Here is a 21,302-nt window from a genome sequence, read left to right on the forward strand (position 1 = left end):
TCAAAAAGAAAAGAAACAGATGTACAACAAAATTTAATGTGTATTATTCAAAAGCGCTGCTGATGAAGAAGCACCGGAAAATGCTGTTGACTGTGAGGAATTGGAGTGGTAGTTTGAATTAAAAGCAGAAGACTGGTTCAGGTTTTGACCTCCTTCAGAAATAATGGCCCCATACGAAATCGAAAATGCAGATATGGGGATGTTCCCTGAAGGTGCTAGATATGTTGGCACAGGCATGTTGGGTGGGAGAACAGGCAATGGAGCTTCAGAATTAAGCACACGAATGGCCTGCCTAATCGAGGGCCGGAGATTTTCATCTGGCTGAGCACACCACAGCCCAACTATCATCAACATTTGCATTTGTTGCTCATCAAAATCTTCACTTAGTCTTGGATCAGCTGCTTCCAGGAGTTTTCCACTTCCGTAGAACTCCCAAACCCACTTTACCATATAGACTTCACCTTCTTTTGCCATTGGTTTGATTGGTTTCCTCCCACAAGCCAATTCCAAAGCAACAACGCCGAAGCTGTATACATCTGATTCTTTGCTAGCTTTGCCTGTGATGACACATTCAGGAGCCATGTAGCCTATTGTTCCTGCCAAAAGTGTGGTTTGTGACCCTTTGGAATGCTCCACAAGCCTAGCTAATCCGAAATCTCCAATCTTAGCATTGAAATTTGAGTCCAACATAACGTTGCTTGATTTTATATCTCTATGCACAACACATTGTTCCCATTCTTCATGTAAATACAGCAATCCTGAGGCCAAGTCTTGAGCAATTTTATACCTCATCTCCCATGTCAATAAACTATTTTCTTTAAAAAGATGAGAATCTAAGCTACCATTAGGCATAAATTCATAAACAAGCAGGAGTTCCTTTCTCTCATGGCACCAACCAAGAAGTTGCACCAAATTCTTATGCCTCAATCTGCTAATAATTTTCACTTCTGATGCATACTCCCTTACACCTTGTTTAGACCCTTTTGAAACTCTCTTAACTGCAATATAAGAATTGGATTCCCTCAAAAATCCTTTATAAACCCCACCAAAGCCTCCTTCTCCTAATTTGTTTTGGTCGTTGAAATTATTTGTTGCCTCAGCCAATCCCTTGTACGGAAACCTCTTGGGTCCCGTTTCCTTTTCAAAATCATCATCGCTGAACATTTGTTTATCTTCATCATCTTGGTTGTATCTCTTCCTACGCATGGAAACAAGCCAAAGCAAAACCAACCCTCCAACCAAAGCAGCTCCACCAATACTCAGGCCCACTGTAAGCTCTGTTGTAATTTTTCTTCCTCCTCTTTCTCTCTCGACTAAGGTTGAATTGAATTCCCAAGTGTAAACCCAAAACCTTGCAAATGCTTCTCCGGTTGCTGCTGAGAAGCCAAATTTGACCGACTCAGGTAAAAACTCCCTCAAATCTATTTTATAATCAAGGTGCTGCATCACTGTGACATTATTTCTAAAGCCAGTGAAGGCTACACTCAGGTTTTGTGTACTTGAATTGTAACTGATCCATGCTTCATTTTTCAGTCCACCCTCGATGTTACTCCTACTCCACCATGTAACATTTGTCATTGAGCGCATAGAGCTGATATCAATACCCACATGCTCACCAGGCGGATCCCAATCGTTGTGAAAAATATCAAACTCCACTGCAACAAACGGATTGGATGTTGAATTTAAGGGCTCCGTGTCATTCGTAAGGCCGAAAGAGCCACCACCCTTATCAGTAGGAACTGTTGAATTTTCAGGCGCAAGGAAGAATGCCATCCCATCTCCATAATAATAAGGGTATTCAGAATCGATAACAAAAGAAAAATGAGTGGAGAAGTCTGTGAGTCTTCCCGTCGTTTTGTCCCAAAGCGGCAAGCTTTTACTATAAGAAGCTCGACCGACTTCAATTTTACTTTGTACTAGTTGAATGACACGATCATATCGGACAGAGCAAGCTCTCTCATGAACTATGCCATCATCATTATTATAACTGAAGTTGTCATACTTGAAGGATAATGAAGCTACGAACGGGACTGTAAGAGATAGCAGTACGGTGATTATGTTGAGATGTAGAAGGAGAGACATTTTTGAAGAAAGGACTCCAGATGATTTCGAAAATTCAGGAGAAGCCATTAAAATAACAATAAGAAGTCAGTCAGTCTTCAATATTTGAGAGGCAGCTTTGTTTGACTTTGTCAAATTGAAGACCGGCTGACATTGATTGAAAATATATTTATTTTGTAAAAGAAACTTTTGCCATTTCATAATAGTATGTATTTACTACGTCAACAATTGAATTTGTCATAAGTGGACCTTTCGACAGGTGAGGAGGGACATGGTTACTCTTTCCTTTGTTGCGCTTATAAAGAATCCAATTCAAATTGTTATTTGGGTTGATAAGCTCTAGAATTTGCCGCTCAGATTGATAGTAATATTGATAAATCTCTTAAACACCCCCACCCAAACTTTGAATATGAGAATTATTAAAAATATAAAATACCTGATTTAATTATTATTTTTTTTATTGCAAACTCAAACTAATAATTCTTATTTCAAACTTGAACCAACAAAGCATGAGTTTATCGAATTCAAGTTTGAATATTTTAAAATCCAATCAAATCAAACTTAAGCATAATAATATTCGATCCGGCTTAGTTCTATTGTAGCCCTAGTTCAAACCTAAGTTTAACATATCAATTCTATTGAATTTGAAATTATAATACAAATTTGTAGAATACAAAATTTACTAAAACATAAATATTAATTATAAAATTATATATAATTTATTTATTTTAAGTGTACTTGATGGTACAAAACAAATTTGAACACATTGGATTAATGTATAATATAGAAAAATATGTTTAAAAGTTTAATGTAGCTTTCATATATATTATAGCATTTATTATAATTTAATATTAAATTAAATTTCTCTAAGATTGACTTTTGAATTATTAATAATTTGAGATATTAATGGGGATCTTGATATGCATGTTTATCTTTTATTATAATATTCAAAATTTTAATATAATTTTTGAATTTTCAAATAAGAAATATTGACATATAAAACAATTAATAGTAGTTTATTTTGACAAACAACTTTTAGAAAACATCTTTATTTTATAAAATATAAAAAATTATACAAACTATATTCATTTTGTTTTTATTAAGTATGTACTTGGACGTGTAATTTTCCTCTTCTACAATTTTGTCTTCCACTAAGAGAGTTTCACAGAATGTGTGTGTTATTTATCCCTCATGAAAGCATGATTATTATTATACCTATAATACAATATGGGTTAAAAATAATATATATCTTTAGAGTGGAGTGAAAATTGGTATAATATAATGAACATTTTTTATGAGATAATATGTATGTAAATAATTTTTTTGATAAAAATCGATATATTTTTTTTATAAAAATACATCTTATAATATAATGTAAAACGTGATATATAAATTTAAGTTTTTCAATTCACGAGTTTAGACTTCCATGCTTAAAAGTCCTATTTAAGATAATGAATCTTTAGCCTTAGAAAGGATTTTTGTTATAAGTTTCATTGGTTTTGTGCACCCAAGTCGTGCTACAGTATGTCATTAAATCACTGTAGGACTCTTCTAACCCCATGAAGCACAGGTTTAATTAATTTCTTGGAAATTTTTGAAATTTAAACCTTTTTACAAAAAACAATTTTCTAAAAGATTCAATCAAACAATTTTAAAGACATTTCAAAAATGTATTTTTGTTAGTGTCATCATTGGAGACTATTGACTAACTGACAATAGTCCCAATTGTTTTTATTAATTAATTTCTTGGAAATTCTTGAAGTTTAAACCTTTCTACAAAGAACAATTTTTCAAAAAGATTCAATCAAACAATTTTAAAGACATTTTAGACTTTCAAAATGTATTTTTGTTAGTGTCACCATTGAAGACTATTGACTAACAGACATTAGTCCCATTTATTTGGTTCGAGTTCGAAGACTTGTCAACTAGTCTTTATTGAAGTTTTTGTCTTCAGCGTTATTATTCATGTTCAAGTTGTTTGGAGTTCGAATTTAAATTCGATATTCCAAATTCAAGCAATACTCGAATCTTTTTCCAGGTTTAGTTCTGACTGGAATCTACCCCAGTTAAAAATGCCCTATAGATATATAAATATTGTCTTTCTTTTTCATCTTCCAGTCGAATAGTTGTTTTAGAGAGCCTTTAACTTCGATCTGATCCTGAGAAAATAATGTTATCTCCAGCATGCTCGCCTCGCCTGTACAGGAAATACAAGAAAGAAAACCCTAAGGCAGAAACTTACAGACTCCTGAATCATGCCTGTCCAATAGTCCAAAGACAGCAAAGATTCTCCTCTCACAAACTGACCATTTCACTGTAAGTACGATGCCATTGCCAAGGTTATCACCTCGTACAGACTCAGAAGATAATATAAATTAATACAGGCCAGTCTCTTTAGCACTGGGTCAATGGTTATCCATCTAACAGCCATGGAATTTATATTATTTAAAAACCTAAACAGGGGTTTTAAATTTAACCCTCGGACCAGTGAAACATCGCATCTTCATTGGATAATGGATTCTGCAGCAAACCTTGATCACGTGCGAGTTAAAAAAAAAAAAAACTTGACAGAATGCGTAGTCCTCCCACAGAGAAAAGAACTATATATGTTTTATATGGTTAAAGCTCTTTTCTAAATAAACTCATTGATACAAAACTTAGGAGACGATTTGTGGATAGATGATAAATCAACTCTAAGTCAAGAAGAGACATGAATATGACATGATCTCTTTCATCAGCCATAGAGAAAATATCAGTCAATTATTATCATACTCGTAAAGCCTCTCAAACAGTAAATAACAATTTACCATTCCCACAACTCCAACAATTAATTATAATCAAAGTTCTATGATATCGAATTTTACTTTTTTTAGTTGCATATGTAATTCTAATTTCCACTATTATAAATTCAAAATTGTTAAAAGATTAGATTTCGATATCGCAATTAGTATTCATCTCCCTAAATATTCAATTAATAAAATCTTCCTAGATAGACTCATGATTTATCGGTTAAATCACATTTAAATCTTATTGTCCCTTTGCTTTTTTAAATTAAACTTGACATTCATTTGAAGTATCTCTTGTTAGTGCTAATCTCAACACCAACATTATGGTCGATGAGTTGCCCGGACAAACCTTAGGTGGCCTCTGGTAATTGACAACTCAATTGCATATAATTTCTCCTACATTAAATGCCCAACTAGGACATCTAAACTAATAGAAATATAGATTGAAATCGTCAACATGTTTATTTCCGAACTGTGTAAATATTTTATTCTATTTTCATTTAATAATCAAAAGCAATAGGTGAGATTCTATTGTGGAACAGTAATATTCTCTCAACTTAGTGAGTGGGGTATCACTAAATTAATATTTTCCCATCCCATTGCAATTTTTTTTAATCATTTGTACAGACACGGGAAAAAAACCATATCCAAGGGAAGTAATAAATGAAACAGATTAAAATTGATTTAACGACTGTTGACCACGTTAAAAGACCCATCCAAGTCTTCACTGGTTAGATTGACCGGTTGAAATAATAGTATTAGCATAACAATAGTAATTAAAATTTTATATATATTAAGCCGAATTAATTCAAAAGAAAATGAATTTAATCTTATTATAAATTTGCCACCATTCAAGCATATTTAGATTCAAGCCTCACAACAAACATTATTGTCATTCTAATACCCAATTAAGTCAAAACAAATTAAAAAAAGTTATAACAATATATAACAAATCCAAATTGTGGTGTCATGCCCCATATCAGAATTTTAAAAAACAATATAGTTATCATACTAATGTGAATATGATAATTTAACTAATACAAGTTTAAACATCAACTCAGACTAGACGGACCACTAAATTCTAATCAAACCGATTCGATTAGTAGATTCAATCCTATTTTTGTTTTTGTTTTGTCTTGTTTTTCACATCTCCATCCTCTTGTGGAATTTTAGATGGAGATGCAACTTCTTTTTCTAACTAGAAAGCAAGGAAGAGAACTCACTGTTTGAGCTTTTTATAATAGGGTTTTCATGCGCATACCACAATTTCCTATTTTGGAAACACTAATGAAACAAAATTATTAAAAATACCTTTATGAAGGATAAATCTAGTTCTACCTTTAATTCTTACATTAATTAGTAATTATAAATATTATGAATTCATGCACCTTCACCTTGCAAACCCCACTTGCATAGGGACTTGTATAGATATTAGAAAATGCATAGCTCAAAAATGACAAACTTTTGTAGTTTAATGTCTCATATTGAAATCACTAACAATATCCTAGTTATTATAGAATGTTCAATTAGGTTTCATTTTCTCCTCTTTTGTTCTTTCTTTTCTTTTTCTCATTCATCAAACTTAGGTTTCTCTCAAATTCAATTGCGGGAGTTCACACGTGTTTGTTCAATAGTTGATGAAATAGGATGAGTTTTTTACACGGTTTTACAGTCTAGCATTAGTATGTAGTATAAATAAACGATATAGTTTTTTTCTAATGGTAATAAGAATCTTTGCAAAGTTATTCAGATTTTTTTATGTTTTTCTCATCGTTTACTCTCTCGTATTACTATATTCATTTAGCTACGTAAATGAATTAAAGATTTAGTGTTTACTTTTCAAGTGTTCAATGACTAGGATCTAAATTGACAAAAATCGTTAGCTTGTCATTTTTCATATTATATAAACTAATGTAATTTGTTGCGAAGATTAGGGTTTCGTAACTAAACAATTCTTCTCCTTACATATTTTGAAACTCTTTAAGGTCAACCAGGGGGCTTTCATGAAATATCTAACCCAACAAACATTAATGTTTAATTGGCAATCAAACGATTTAATTCAATATTATATATATAATTATCTATATGCTTGCACGTTTGCAAATATATAGCAGTAGCTTATAAAGATTCTTTATTTTTTTTCATGAAAGAAAGGAAGAAATATTCCTTAGATCACTTTAATAAATCAGCCCTTAATGGTGGCAATAGTTTCATGGCTAAAAAGGAATTCAATTTTGATAATAGTTTTAAAACTCAAACTGGACTTTGATATAGAATATATACAATTCCATTATGTTATATTTCTACTTTTGTTTAATATTATTTTTAATATTTGTTCAAATAATTTACCGGTATAACAGTTTTGATTGATTAACACATGAGCTATTCCTTAAATCGATCAATACCCGATCTAAGTGTGAAAACATTTTAATTAAACGTTAGCTAACAAATATAAAACTAAATAAATAATTGTTAGGTAAATTAATATGAACTCTCTAAATAATTTAGAAATTAATAATAAGGCAAATGACTAAAAAATTGCAAACCTTATCAGAATGGGAAAGTCTTCCATCAATTATTATTAAGGTCAATATTCCAACTTAATAAATTAGAGGAAAATGATATTAAATAATGGTTTTAGTATTCCTAACGGGAATAAATAGTATTATTATCTGATTTTATAATTTTAAATTAAAATTTTATATTTTTTTAAATGTTTATAATATTTTTAAGAAGACAATATGATGATTAAAATTTTTATTTTTAATTTTAAATAACATATCGAACTAGGACATACAATTCTTTATCACAAAAATTAGGGTTTCTATTAAAGATACGAACAAATAATAAAAAATTGTACAGATGTGTGGATGTGCAAATTAAAAGTTGCCACATATGGTCAATTTCATTTTCAATTGTGGGACCCTAAGACCCGAAAGAATCCGCCCTGGTTTTGCTGATAGCACGTGTCAGTGATCTATTTGATACTTAATATTTGCCACCAATTCCAGTATTTCCACACTCACTCCACATTCGACTACAAAATTCATACACTCGCTCTCCCATTACGACACTTGTCTATTACAATCTTTTCTTGTAACTTCAACCCCTCTTCTGATTCTCTAATGGCGGTCAAGAGACAACAAATCTTCGCTTGATTCACTTTAACAATTGTCTCTTCCTACAAGGGAGTACCCATATTAATATTGCAATCTCGAGTTCGCTTAGAACTAGGGGTTTATAGTTTTCTATTTATAGATCAAAGCAAGTAAGTAAGTTCTATTTATAGTTTTCTATTTATCATGTCCTATATTAGTATATATCCATGGTTATTTGAAAGAATCTAGCCATCGGGTTGATCTCAATCTGTGTTATACTTATTATTCCTCTATTTTTATTCAATTTCCTTCTCATTTTTTCATCTGGGTTTGTTTCATTTTCTCCATGATTTATAATTTTCTCTATCTTACCAGTTCCTTCTTGTATCCTTGTGATCTTTTAACTGACAAGCTGAAATTTGCTGATCTAGGAGATATCAAGAGCCAACAAACGCTAGGACTATTGAAGAAGATGGGAAGGGGAAAGATTGTGATCCGGAGGATCGACAATTTGACTAGCAGGCAAGTGACTTTCTCGAAAAGAAGAAACGGGTTGCTGAAGAAAGCTAGAGAACTATCCATCCTTTGCGATGCAGAAGTGGGTCTGATTATCTTCTCCAGCACCAGCAAGCTCTATGAATATGCAAGCACTAGGTTAGATTTCTCTCTCTCTCCTTTTAATAGACAAGTCAAAATTGTTTCATTCAAGCTAATAACCAAAAGAAAGTTTGACGCATCAACATCTGTGCTCGTATTTGGATAGATTGTTACAACTTGGAAGCATGAAAACTCACAATGAGATGAGATTCCATATTTTGGAAATGTTTCTATTTATGAAACTCTCTGAAACTTGTATAAAATGTTTCAGAGATGTTAATTTTTTAAACACTTTTCTTTAAAATAAAAATCGTAAAATTGATTAAACACACATCTTTTATATTTTTAAACTCGAAGTATCTCTAAATCTCATACTGAATTTATCTCTTTTTCACTCTATGATGTATTATTTATCTCCTCTCTAGCATGTTATATAGATTAACTTATATTATTGTTTTCTTCTTAAATATTAACATATGTTTACGTAAAAATAATTTATGATAAGTTCTATAATTTTATTTTATAATATTCTTTTTTATTTTTTTTTATATTTACCTTTATACTATAAAAGTTTATATATTTTTGTTATAAAAATTTTGGTATTTATAAAAAAAAAAAAATTTATATTTTTCATATTTATAAATTTCATGTTTTTATTTCTTTTTTATTTTTATAAAATGCATTTTCATATTTACGTTTCTGTGTTTCTATATTTGTGCTACACAGGTTACAACATGTAACTCGTTGCCCACCTATTATGACTTGCTTGTACTCGGTGTTGATTGAATTTAACTATGGTTGAATGCTCCTCTCCTACGAAATATTTATACATTTCAAATATATTTATTTATTTATTTTTTTCAATTTTGTAATGCTATTTGAAATGAGTTTGATATTTTTACAGCGCATGACCACTCTAATCTAGAAATTCTTTTGGCAGCATGGCGTGTGTTATTGAACGCTACAACTAAAACAGGAACCAAACCAGCCACCGAACCCTGCTTCAGAAGTCAAGATATGTGTTTATATTTCCTGTCAAAGTTTTCCTGAAGATATAAGACTGGGATCTTATTTCAATTCAATCATAGAGCCTAAAATCTCAAGTCTCTTTTGCATTGGATATGCAACCTGGTTTAACTTTCATTATGGTAACTTTTATTTTCTACCTTAACTTATGCTATAGCTGCAGCCCATGCAATGCTGATTTTAGTTCTTTGCTGTGCTTTTATAAGTCTGCGAATGCCGATAAATAACCATGGTCAAAATAGAAAATTTATTACTGTGCAAAAGAATTACCTTTTGTTGAGCATTGACCGTTCATCGCATCATAGCAATTAAAACAAACCGCTGCTCAATGAGAAACTCGTTTTCCCATCTGCAGAACTGCCAAATGGTCTTCAACCACTTTATCATTACAATTCTAATATTTACAGGGGAAGATCAGAGAAATGCATAAGGAGTAAGTGGCACACAAGAAATACAAAAAAGACTTACCAGCAAAATTTTAAATCGGAGATTGCAAAAAGCTCCTGTAACTTTGGTAGCACATGCATGATGACTCCTTTTGTATGCGGGATGATAAGATATAGAGTAGGAACAGTACATACTGGGTGTGGCACTGTTACTGTTGAAAGAAACCAAGTACTTTAAAAAAATCATTTTTACCTCTTAGATTCATTGGGGAATTATCTAATCTTTAACTCTAAATTTGATAATTCCAAGTTAGATTTAAGATAATTTTAACTTTAAATTCATTATTTGAAGCTAAATTTATTGTTATTATACTGATTTACTATTAATGTGTACATAATTTTCATATTTAGGATTTTTAAATGATAATAAGTTCTTTAACATTGGTAAATGGGGGTTTTAAGGGTTAATCACCGGGAAAATTCATGTCGAGTCATATTATATGTTCTTTTTCATTTCTATTTATTTGTCTTATATCATATGTATTACTATTGCATGAGTGACAATGATGTTGAATAATGTTCAAACGTTTAATCAATAAGATGTTTTTACTAAACTGCTGAACACCCGGTGGTTTTTACGAACCTCGTTGTTTTTTTGCAGATTCTATTTTTGGTTTATTTCTCTGTCCAACATTCCTCGGGATTATAGAACTGCCACCTACTGCAGTACCATATCCAAGGCTGAAGGCTGGAATGGGACATTCAGATTATTCATTGAGCCTAGGTTGCTCTGTGAGACTTTCAGGCTTGTTGGATCCTTCTGCATCATCGGGACAAATTTGAGCGGCTGTAGAAAATGCTTCCAGCTTAGAAAATTGACAGGACACAGAATCTGCAGGAGAAGACTAAGGTTGGGGAAATTTCTGATTTTGCATCTGCTTACTGCTGTCTTTTTTCGGGTCTGCTGCAAGCTGGTGTCAGGAGTCCACTTCCTGCTCTTGGAGTTCACAAGGGTGTTAAGGTGCAGCTGTGTGAAGATCCAACTTCCTGCCAAGGAAACTAGTCCAGAAAGTGTCAAGTTTTTTTCCCCTGTTGTGTTTCCTCTGTTCTGCATCCCAGAGTGCATTTTCCAGGGAGATCTGCAACAGGAGCTTTCATGGAAATCTGATTCCCCTGCTGGTTTCTCTGCCCAGATTCTGCTCCGTAATAGCTCTGCAATGAGATTATTTTGTCTGCCCATCTTGGCCAATCTACACTGCGGAAATGTTGTATTGGTGGGATGTATACTGTCTCATTTTCAGCTTCCCAGAACTCACTGCAGAGGCAGGAATTCTCCAGATCTCTAGAATCCAGGCAGAAACTAGTCACCTCTTCCTGCTTGTAAGCATCACTTCAGTTTGGGATTCCAGGAGGTATACATTTTTTACCCTGGCTGCTGCTCCTCCTTCTTGTCTCAGTATTTTCTGGGTCCAGCGTATGTCTTTCATTTTGGCTGTGCCCACAGAGGAAATCTGCTGCAATCTGGATGTGTCGGCCTCCTGTATGTCAAGCTCTTCCAAAGGCTGCAGTAGCTGGACCATAATTTCCTCCGGGCAGCGTTTAGGGGCGGGCCAGCTGCTGCTGGTTCTGTGCAAGTGAATTTTATTTTTGTTGCCTGTGACAAATATTTCTTGTAAATGTTTTGCCGTTGGTTGGGCATGCTCTTTCATCCTGTAAAGTTAGAATAACTGTTTTTGTCTTCTCTTGAATTTTACTATAGTGAGACTAAGATAAACTTTTAAAAGGAGATGATATTGTTTCGATAGTTTTCTTATTGTGGTAACTTTTCTAGTTTTATATAGATTGTTAGCTATCCTTCTTGTTGGGAGAAAGGAGCATAAGTTGTATTCGGATCCTTTTCTGTAAGCCCTTTCATTCTTTTTGCTAATGTATACAATTATATAAAAAAAAAAATGTTTTACATTATTTAAGATGAAATTGTTATACAATTAAACTAGGCACTTTAAAGTTAAACCTCCAAACATAACCAAGTGCAATAAATAGTGGATATTCATTAATTGATTCTTCAGTCTGAAGCCCTACAACATATTCAAACTAAACCACATTAAAACTACAATTTATAAATTAAAAAAAATGTTCTTTTGTGTTTATCATGAGAGAGTCTCAATCAAATTTTATATTATGCTGTTTTTATAATAGTAATTTAATAAAGATATTAACTTTTACATAAATAAAATATTGTTAATATAGACATGACTTAATCATTTGAATTCACAATTATTGCTAAAGACCTTGAGAAAAATTATACTTTTCTTCAAATATCTTGTATATAAGAAGAAGAAGAGAAAAGAATGGAAAAAAATGAACTACTTTTATATAAAGTATTAGAGACATTGCAAATTATTATATTATTTTTGTATTACACAAAACCTAGTGAAAATAATGTGAAAAACATTTTACTCGTTAGGTCAAATCATATCAAAACTTTGATATTATGTATTCCTCTCTCACTTGTCTTAATTCATTTTTAAGAATAAATTAAGTTTGTGTATAATTTAACATTAAATTTAAACGCAACTTAAAATCAAATCTAAAATATTTATTTTCAAGTCAATTTTAATACTTAATTTATGGATATTAGGTTAAACCTTATTTGAAATTGACTCAATTGAATGCAACCCTATTAGAATTCATGGAAAGGAAATATGAAAGTTGTTTATATTATTAATTGAGTAATTAGACTGACCAAAAAAAGGAGCCAAATCAACTATTTATTGAATTTACAATAACAATAAGAAACTTACGTACTCGACAATCCATTCCGATTCCAAATGACTCGAACATCTCATCATCCTCACCAGTATCAACTCGTTCAAATTCATCCATTTCTGATTCTTCCTTCACAAATTGTTTCAATTTTTCTTCATAACAACATCTCCTCCAACAAACTCTTCTCAGACTCATGTCTCATCACAATCCATTGCAGTGATTGAATCACTTCTCATCACGCTCCTGTTTCTGGTCATTCTCCGGAATCGATTGGCATCCATTTCTGCTGAACTTTTTCTCATTTTGCAGCCTCAAAATCAAGGCCATGGCCCCTTCCGCTGCCGATTCCGCTGCCGTTCTTTCCTTCTCAAGCTCCCTACAAGCCACATTGGCCCTTTGCCTCTCCATTTTCACCAATTTTCTCAGTGATTCTACGTCGGATAACTCATCTTCTTCACAACATTCTACTGATTCCGAAACATCATTCGTCGACTTCGAGTTTGAGTCGTCCAAAGCATCAATGGCGGACCACATTTGCCAGACACAATTTTTGCATCAAATTCTTCACCAAAATCAATATTTGAACACAACCCATTTGTTCTCTCACTCGATTTCCCTCTAATATAACAAAAAAGAAAAAGAAAAAGAAGGAACTAAACTTTTTCCATGCAGACTGAATTGCAGAAACTTAGACCCTAAACACAACATCAAAACCAACAACAAAGTGTTAAAAACTTGCGACAGACGCCCAAACACCAAAAACCCACGTCCAAAATCAGTCCCTTGAGTCAAAGACTTGAGAAATAAAAACACAATCCATCATTAACAATCCCAGAAAAATCTTCAAGAATCTCTTATATAACTCTAGAAAATAGCATACAACAACAACAATCAGTAACTAGAAACTAGCCACAACCTGCATGTGTATCGAATCTAACTAAATTTCTTTCCTTCTAAATCGAAATCTGCATCTCTCAGACAAAACAAGAACTTATAGTTATATAATACAAGCAAGATATAGGTGGACTTGATGGGATAATCAAGATTCAAAATTAAAGTGGCTTGGAGAACGAAGAAGTGGATCTGTTATTTGTTCAGAACTGCCAACTTATGAGAAGATACATATATATGGACTCCAAAACGCAATCTTCATAAATATTCCCTTTATTTTTCAAGATTATCGCTTTTGCCAGAGAAGTTGGATATGTAGGAGCAGAATAGGTAGCCTTAAAATAAATTTTTGGTAAGATTTTTGTAATGTAATCTGCTACTGATAAGCTAAAGTACTTGAAAAGGTTACTCCCTACAAATAAGAGAATCAGCACAATGATGTAATTGTTAATTCAGAATCAAAATAAAATAATGTTCTAAAAATCCGCAAAACTATGTGTACTAATATTGACTGGATTTTATCCCATGATTTTTTTTTTTTTTTGGTTTAAGGTTTAATCTTCCATTACTTTTGTAACTATTATGGTTTTAAAACCAAGATCAAATTATCTGGTTCAATTGGTTTGACTAAGTTTGGTAAGCATGGGTAAGCAAAGGTGGCAGTCCAATGAATATTGTTTTGAATCATAGTTATCAATATCTTACAATACGATACGATATAGATAAAAAATAATATATATTATAAAATATATCGTAATTAATACGATACAATAAACTTATCGTACAATATGATATATATCTTATGATATTATATTTATTATCGATATGGATCGATACACTTTTTAAAGAAAATGATGTTGTAATACGTAGAAAAAAATATGTAGAAAAAAATATTCAAATTTGCTCAACAGCTACGTCATATGAGAAAAGTATAAGAATCATTCGATAAATTTTTTTCCAATATTGGAACATTAACTGTATATTATTTAGACTTTCTGTTGTGGGAAATGAAGAAAATTTTGTTTTCTTGGCGTATTCAGCTGCCTAATTTGGTTCCTACTTCTCAGAGGATTCCACACTTTACATCAGGAGGAAGTTAGGATAAAATTCAAGTATCAATTATTCAAAGTTAGGTGATTCACGAAAATTAATTAGTACAAGGCTGGAGTCGGAATAAGAACAAGTTTAAATTCATATCAAATTTAGAATAATCAGTGTAAACTAATTTAAAGTAATGAATAGTAAAAGGATGATTAATAACATAGAAAAAGATAAACAATTATTAAGGAAAAAAAAAATTACTAACAAGACAAACTCTAATACTAGTATTGATCTCGAAAACTTGAAATTATTTTAATTTGAATTTAACTAGTTTAATTTGAATATAGATTTAAATCAGAGACTCAGCTTAATCCACGGTAAAAGTCATAGAACAAATTGATGGTAACATTAATATTGCACATTCAAAAAAGAAAAGAAACAGATGTACAACAAAATTTAATGTGTATTATTCAAAAGCGCTGCTGCTGAAGAAGCACTGGAAAATGCTGTTGACTGTGAGGAGTTGGAGTGGTAGTTTGAATTAAAAGCAGAAGACTGGTTCAGGTTTTGGCTTCCTTCAGAAATAATGTCCCCATACGAATTCGAAAATGCAGATAAGCAGAAGACTCGCTGAACATTTGTTTATCTTCATCATCTTGGTTGCCTCTCTTCCTACGCATGGAAACCAGACAAACTAAAACAAACCCTCCAACCAAAACAACCCCACCAATACTCAGTCCCACTGCAAGCTCTGTTGTAATTTTTCTTTCTCTTCTTTTTCTCTCGACGAAAGGATTTGCAGCTTCTAAGGTTGAATTGAATTCCCAAGTGTTAACACTAAACTTTGCAAATGAGCTTCCGGTTGCTGCTGAGAAGCCAAATTTGACCGACTCAGGTAAAGACTCCCTCAAATCTATTTTATAATCAAGGTACTGCATCACTGTGACGTTATTTCTAAAGCCAGTGAAAGCTACACTCAGGTTTTGTGTACTTGAATTGTAACTGATCCATGCTTCATTTTTCTCTCCACCCTTGATTTTACTCGTACTCCACCATGGAATTGTTTTCGTTGAGAACATGGAGCTGATATCAATACCCACATGCTCACCACCAGGCGGATCCCACTCGTTGTGAAAAATATCAAACTCCACTGCAACAAACGGATTGGATATTGATTTTAAGGGCTCGTCGTCTTTCGTAAGGCCAAAAGAGCCTCCACCACTAACAGTCAGAATTGTTGAATTTTCAGGCGCAAGGAAGAATGCCATCCCGTCTCCGTACGAGGAACTGTTATCTGAATCGATAACAAAAGAGAAATGGGTGGTGAAGTCTGCGAGTCCTCCCGTCGTTTTGTCCCAAAGCGGCAAGCTTTTATTATAAAAAGCTCGACCAACGTTAACCTGACTTTGTACTAGTTGAATGATACGATCATATCGGACAGCGCAATCTCTCTCATAAACCATGCCATCATCATTTTTATAACTGAAGCTGTCATACTTGAAGGATAATGAAGCGACGAACGGGACTGTAAGAGATAGCAGTACGGTGATTAATTTGAGATGGAGAAGAAGAGACATTTTTGAAGAAAGGATTCAGGAGCCGATCTGACCCATTGACATATCTGGTGTCATTATTGGAGACTATTGACTAACAGACATTAGTCCCAATTGTTTGGTTCGAGTTCAAAGACTTGTCAACGATTCTTCATTGAAATTTTTGTCTTCAACGTTATTATTTTTGTTCAAGTTGTTTGGAGTTCGAATTTAAATTTGATATTGACACAACATGGAGTTAAAAATGAGAATATTGGCATTGCAAGAAGTTAGAAATTACGAGATCAATGTAAAAAAAAAACTGTGAAAGAGGCGATTAAAGGCAGAGAAAAAAATTCAAAAAACATTGGTTTGCATGTAAGACTTTTGTTATCTCTCATTTTGTTTTTATACTCATCAAGGAAAATTTCTTTGATCCTCCACAATATGAAAACAACAAAATGACCCCAAATATATATCAATTTAACCTTTAAGTAAAACAAAAGAGACAAAATAACCTCTAAAAAGTTTACTAGTTTGACCATTAATTGATCTGAATCAACCCTTTCATAAGATAATGTCTGAGTTGGGTATGAAAACCATGTTAAAGATTTCAATCACAAATTCCAAACAAAATGTAGGACCATATACATGAAAGAGAGCAATCAAAATAAAAAATTGGGATTTTATAATTATTTTACTTCCATATAATACGACAATGAAAATTAAATTCTTAGGTCATTCAACTACTTGAACTAATTATGCATTCGGCTCTAATGAGAAGGACTTTGAGGAATATATCAATGATATATTGTTATTTTAGAAATAGCAATTAATATCCATCAATTTCGTCTTCACTAAAACCTGGTAAAATATGTAGAAAAAAATATTTAAATTTGCTCTCAATAGCTCAATCATATGAGAAAAGTATAAGAATCATTTGATAAATTTTTTTCCAATAGTGGAACATTAATTGTATATTATTTAGACTTTCTGTAGTGGGAAATGAAGAAAATTTTGTTTTCTTGGCGTATTCAGCTACCTAATTTGGTTCCTACCTCTCACAGGATTCCACACTTTACTTCGGGAGGAAGCCAAGGTAAAATTCAAGTATCAAATATTCAAAGTTAGGCGATTCACGAAAATTAATTAGTGCAACGGTGGAGTTGGAATAAGAACAAGTTTAAATTCAGTTAAAAGTTAGAATAATCCATTTCAATTGGTTTGAATTAATGAAAAATAAGAGGATAATCAATAAGATAGAAAAAGAAAAAAAATTATTAATGAAGAAAAAGAATTATTAGGGAGACAAACTCCAATATTAGTATTAATCTCAATAAATTGAAATTATTTGAATTTGAGTTTAACTCACTTAATTCAAATATAGATTTAAATTCAAGACTCAGCTTAATCCACCGTGAAAGCCATAGAACAAATTGATGGTAACGTTAATATTGCTCATTCAAAAAAGAAAAGAAACAGATGTACAACAAAATTTAACCGGAAAATGCTGTTGACTGTGAGGAGTTGGAGTGGTAGTTTGAATTAAAAGCAGAAGACTGGGTCAGGTTTTGACCTCCTTCAGAAATACTTGCCTCATACGAATTCGAAAATGCAGATATGGGGATGTTCCCTGAAGCTGCTAGATATGTTGGCACAGGCATGTTGGGTGGGAGAACAGGCAATGGAGCTTCAGAATTAAGCACATGAATGGCCTGCCTAATCGAAGGCCGGAGATTTTCATCTGGCTGAGCACACCACAGCCCAACTATCATCAATATTTGCATTTGTTGCTTATCAAAATCTTCACTTAGTCTTGGATCAGCTGCTTCCAGGAGTTTTCCACTTCCGTAGAACGCCCAAACCCACTGTACCATATAGACCTCACCTTCTTTTGCCATTGGTTTGATTGGTTTCCTCCCACAAGCCAATTCCAAAGCAACAACTCCGAAGCTGTATACATCTGATTCTTTGCTAGCTTTGCCTGTGATGACACATTCAGGAGCTATGTAGCCCATTGTTCCTGCCAAAAGTGTGGTTTGTGACCCTTTTGAATGCTCCACAAGCCTAGCTAATCCGAAATCTCCAATCTTAGCATTGAAATTTGAGTCCAACATAACGTTGCTTGATTTTATATCTCTATGCACAACACATTGTTCCCATTCTTCATGTAAATACAGCAATCCTGAGGCCAAGTCTTGAGCAATTTTATACCTCATTTCCCATGTCAATAAACTGTTTTCTTTAAAAAGATGAGAATCTAAGCTACCATTAGGCATAAATTCATAAACAAGCAGGAGTTCCTTTCTCTCATGGCACCAACCAAGAAGTTGCACCAAATTCTTATGCCTCAGTCTGCTAATAATTTTAACTTCTGATGCATACTCCTTTACACCTTGTTTAGACCCTTTTGAAATTCTCTTCACTGCAATATAAGAATTCGATTCCCTCAAGAATCCTTTATAAACCCCACCGAAGCCTCCTTCTCCTAACTTGTGTTGGTCGTTGAAATTATCTGTTGCCTGAGCCAATTCCTTGTACGGAAACCTCTTGGGTCCCGTTCCCTTTTCAAAATCATCATCCATATACCCGCTGAACAATTGTTTATCTTCATCATCTTGGTTGTATCTCTTCCTACGCATGGAAACAAGCCAAAGAAAAACTAACCCTCCAACCAAAACAACTCCACCAATACTCAGTCCCACTGCAAGCTCTGTTGTAATTTTTCTTTCTCTTCTTTTTCTCTCGACGAAAGGATTTGCAGCTTCAAAGGTTGAATTGAATTCCCAAGTGTAAACGCTAAACTTTGCAAATGTGCTTCCGGTTGCTGCTGAGAAGCCAAATTTGACCGAATCAGGTAAAAACTCCCTCAAATCTATTTTATAATCAAGGTACTGCATCACTGTGACGTTATTTCTAAAGCCAGTGAAGGCTACACTCAGGTTTTGTGTACTTGAATTGTAACTGATCCATGCTTCATTTTTCACTCCACCCTTGATGTTACTTGTACTCCACCATGGAATTGTTTTCTCTGAGAACATGGAGCTGATATCAATACCCACATGCTCACCACCAGGCGGATCCCACTCGTTGTGAAAAATATCAAACTCCACTGCAACAAACGGATTGGATATTGATTTTAAGGGCTCGTCGTCTTTCGTAAGGCCAAAAGAGCCTCCACCACTAACAGTCAGAATTGTTGAATTTTCAGGCGCAAGGAAGAATGCCATCCCGTCTCCGTACGAAGAACTGTTATCAGAATCGATAACAAAAGAGAAATGGGTGGTGAAGTCTGCGAGTCCTCCCGTCGTTTTGTCCCAAAGCGGCAAGCTTTTATTATAAAAAGCTCGACCAACGTTAACCTGACTTTGTACTAGTTGAATGATACGATCATATCGGACAGCGCAATCTCTCTCATAAACCATGCCATCATCATTTTTATAACTGAAGCTGTCATACTTGAAGGATAATGAAGCGACGAACGGGACTGTAAGAGATAGCAGTACGGTGATTAAATTGAGATGGAGAAGAAGAGACATTTTTGAAGAAAGGATTCAGGATGGTTTCGAAAATTCAGGAGAACCATTAAAATATAACAATGAGAAGTCAGTCAGTCTTCAATATTTGAGAGCCAGCTTTGTTTGACTTTGTCAAATTGAAAACTAGCGGACAACGATTGAAAATATATGTATTTAATAAACTTTTGTCAATTGGCTCTGACACGTGATGAGGGACAAAGTTACTCTTTCCTGTGATGCTCTCGTAGAGAATCCAATTCAAATTTTTATTTGGTTTGATAAGCTCTGGAATTTGCGGCTCAGACTGAAAGTAATATTAATAAGTCTCTTAAACACCCCCCACCCAAACTCTTGAATATGAGAATTATTAAATATATAAAATACCTGATTTAATTATAATTTATTTATTGCAAACTCAAACTCATAATTCTTATTTTAAACTTGAATCAACAAAGCATGAGCTTATCAAATTCAAGTTTGAGTCTTCCAAAATTTAATCAAATTGAGTTCAAACATAATAATATTTGATTTGGCTAAGTTTTATTGTAGTCCTAGTTCAAACCTAAGTTAAACATATTAATTCTATCGTATTTAAAATTATAATACAAAACTTGTAGGATACAAAATTTACTAAAATATAAATAGTAATTATAAAATTATATATAATTAATTTATTTTATGTGTAATTGATGGTACAAAACAAATTTAAACACATTGGACTAATCTATAATATAGAAAAATATGTTTAAAAGTTTAATGTTGTTATAAATTTAATAGAAATAATTCAGGATTACAATTGAAAGAGGTAAGATTTATGTAATTGGAATTTTATGATAATATAAAAGAAGAAACAAACGCTGCAAGGAAATTAAGAGGTTGAGCTTGAGAGCGAAATATTTAAATAGACTGAAAGAGAGAGCCTTCCAAAGTCCAGGTCCCTCTGGACCTCCTCCATATTCATTTAGTGCATTCCCATCAAGTTGTCCAAATTGCCTCTTACGTGGTGAAAAAAATCTACCACATGTACAATAAATGTAGCTTTCATATATATTATATTAAATTTCTATAAGATTGACTTCTGAATTATTAATAATTTGAGATATTAATGTGGATTTTGATGTACATGTTTATCTTTTATTATAATATTCAACATTTTAACATAATTTTTGATTTTTCAAATTAAAAATATTGACATATAAAACAATTAATAGTAGTTTATTTTGACAAATGTTATATATCTGATGGATTTTTCATCACATACAGTCAAAGTTTAAAAATAGAATGGGAATGCATTCAATAGAAGAAAAAATCAAGCAGACAATTTAGAAAACTTTGGTGGGAATGCAATAAATGAGAATGGGGCTAGCGGGAGATATTAGATATATAAAGGCTCCTCCCCCCTTTTTCATTTTGCTGTAACCCATCCATAAAATATTGTTGCTTCTTGCCTCCTGTTTCTTCACTCTTGCTTCTTTCTTCTTTTCGCAGCCTTGATTTAATGAAATTATAATTCCCATTCTGCAATAAACTTATCTTACAATTTATTTATCTTATATTTATAACAATAAACAACTTTTAGAAAACATTTTTATTTTAT

General features: G+C 32.8%; 4 protein-coding genes across 4 annotated transcripts; all 4 read right to left on the minus strand.

The window, feature by feature from the left end:
- LOC123227732 (L-type lectin-domain containing receptor kinase IX.1-like) lies at positions 1-2,130 on the minus strand. The gene has a single exon (XM_044652848.1). It carries the CDS (start codon positions 2,128-2,130, stop codon positions 34-36), a length of 2,097 nt encoding a protein of 698 aa, XP_044508783.1. The 3' UTR covers positions 1-33.
- A 10,818-nt stretch (positions 2,131-12,948) lies between these two features.
- On the minus strand, positions 12,949-13,257 carry LOC123227733 (protein FLOURY 1-like). The gene has a single exon (XM_044652849.1). It carries the CDS (start codon positions 13,255-13,257, stop codon positions 12,949-12,951), a length of 309 nt encoding a protein of 102 aa, XP_044508784.1.
- A 1,958-nt stretch (positions 13,258-15,215) lies between these two features.
- Positions 15,216-16,232, minus strand: LOC123227735 (basic agglutinin-like). Its single transcript, XM_044652850.1, has one exon. The coding sequence runs from the start codon at positions 16,230-16,232 to the stop codon at positions 15,216-15,218; it is 1,017 nt and encodes a 338-aa protein (XP_044508785.1).
- Positions 16,233-17,605: 1,373 nt separating this feature from the next.
- On the minus strand, positions 17,606-19,758 carry LOC123227443 (L-type lectin-domain containing receptor kinase IX.1-like). The gene has a single exon (XM_044652240.1). The coding sequence runs from the start codon at positions 19,724-19,726 to the stop codon at positions 17,684-17,686; it is 2,043 nt and encodes a 680-aa protein (XP_044508175.1). The 5' UTR covers positions 19,727-19,758; the 3' UTR covers positions 17,606-17,683.
- Positions 19,759-21,302: the final 1,544 nt, after the last annotated feature.

The sequence above is a fragment of the Mangifera indica genome, chromosome 10 (assembly GCF_011075055.1).
Source record: "Mangifera indica cultivar Alphonso chromosome 10, CATAS_Mindica_2.1, whole genome shotgun sequence".
Lineage (NCBI taxonomy): Eukaryota > Viridiplantae > Streptophyta > Magnoliopsida > Sapindales > Anacardiaceae > Mangifera > Mangifera indica.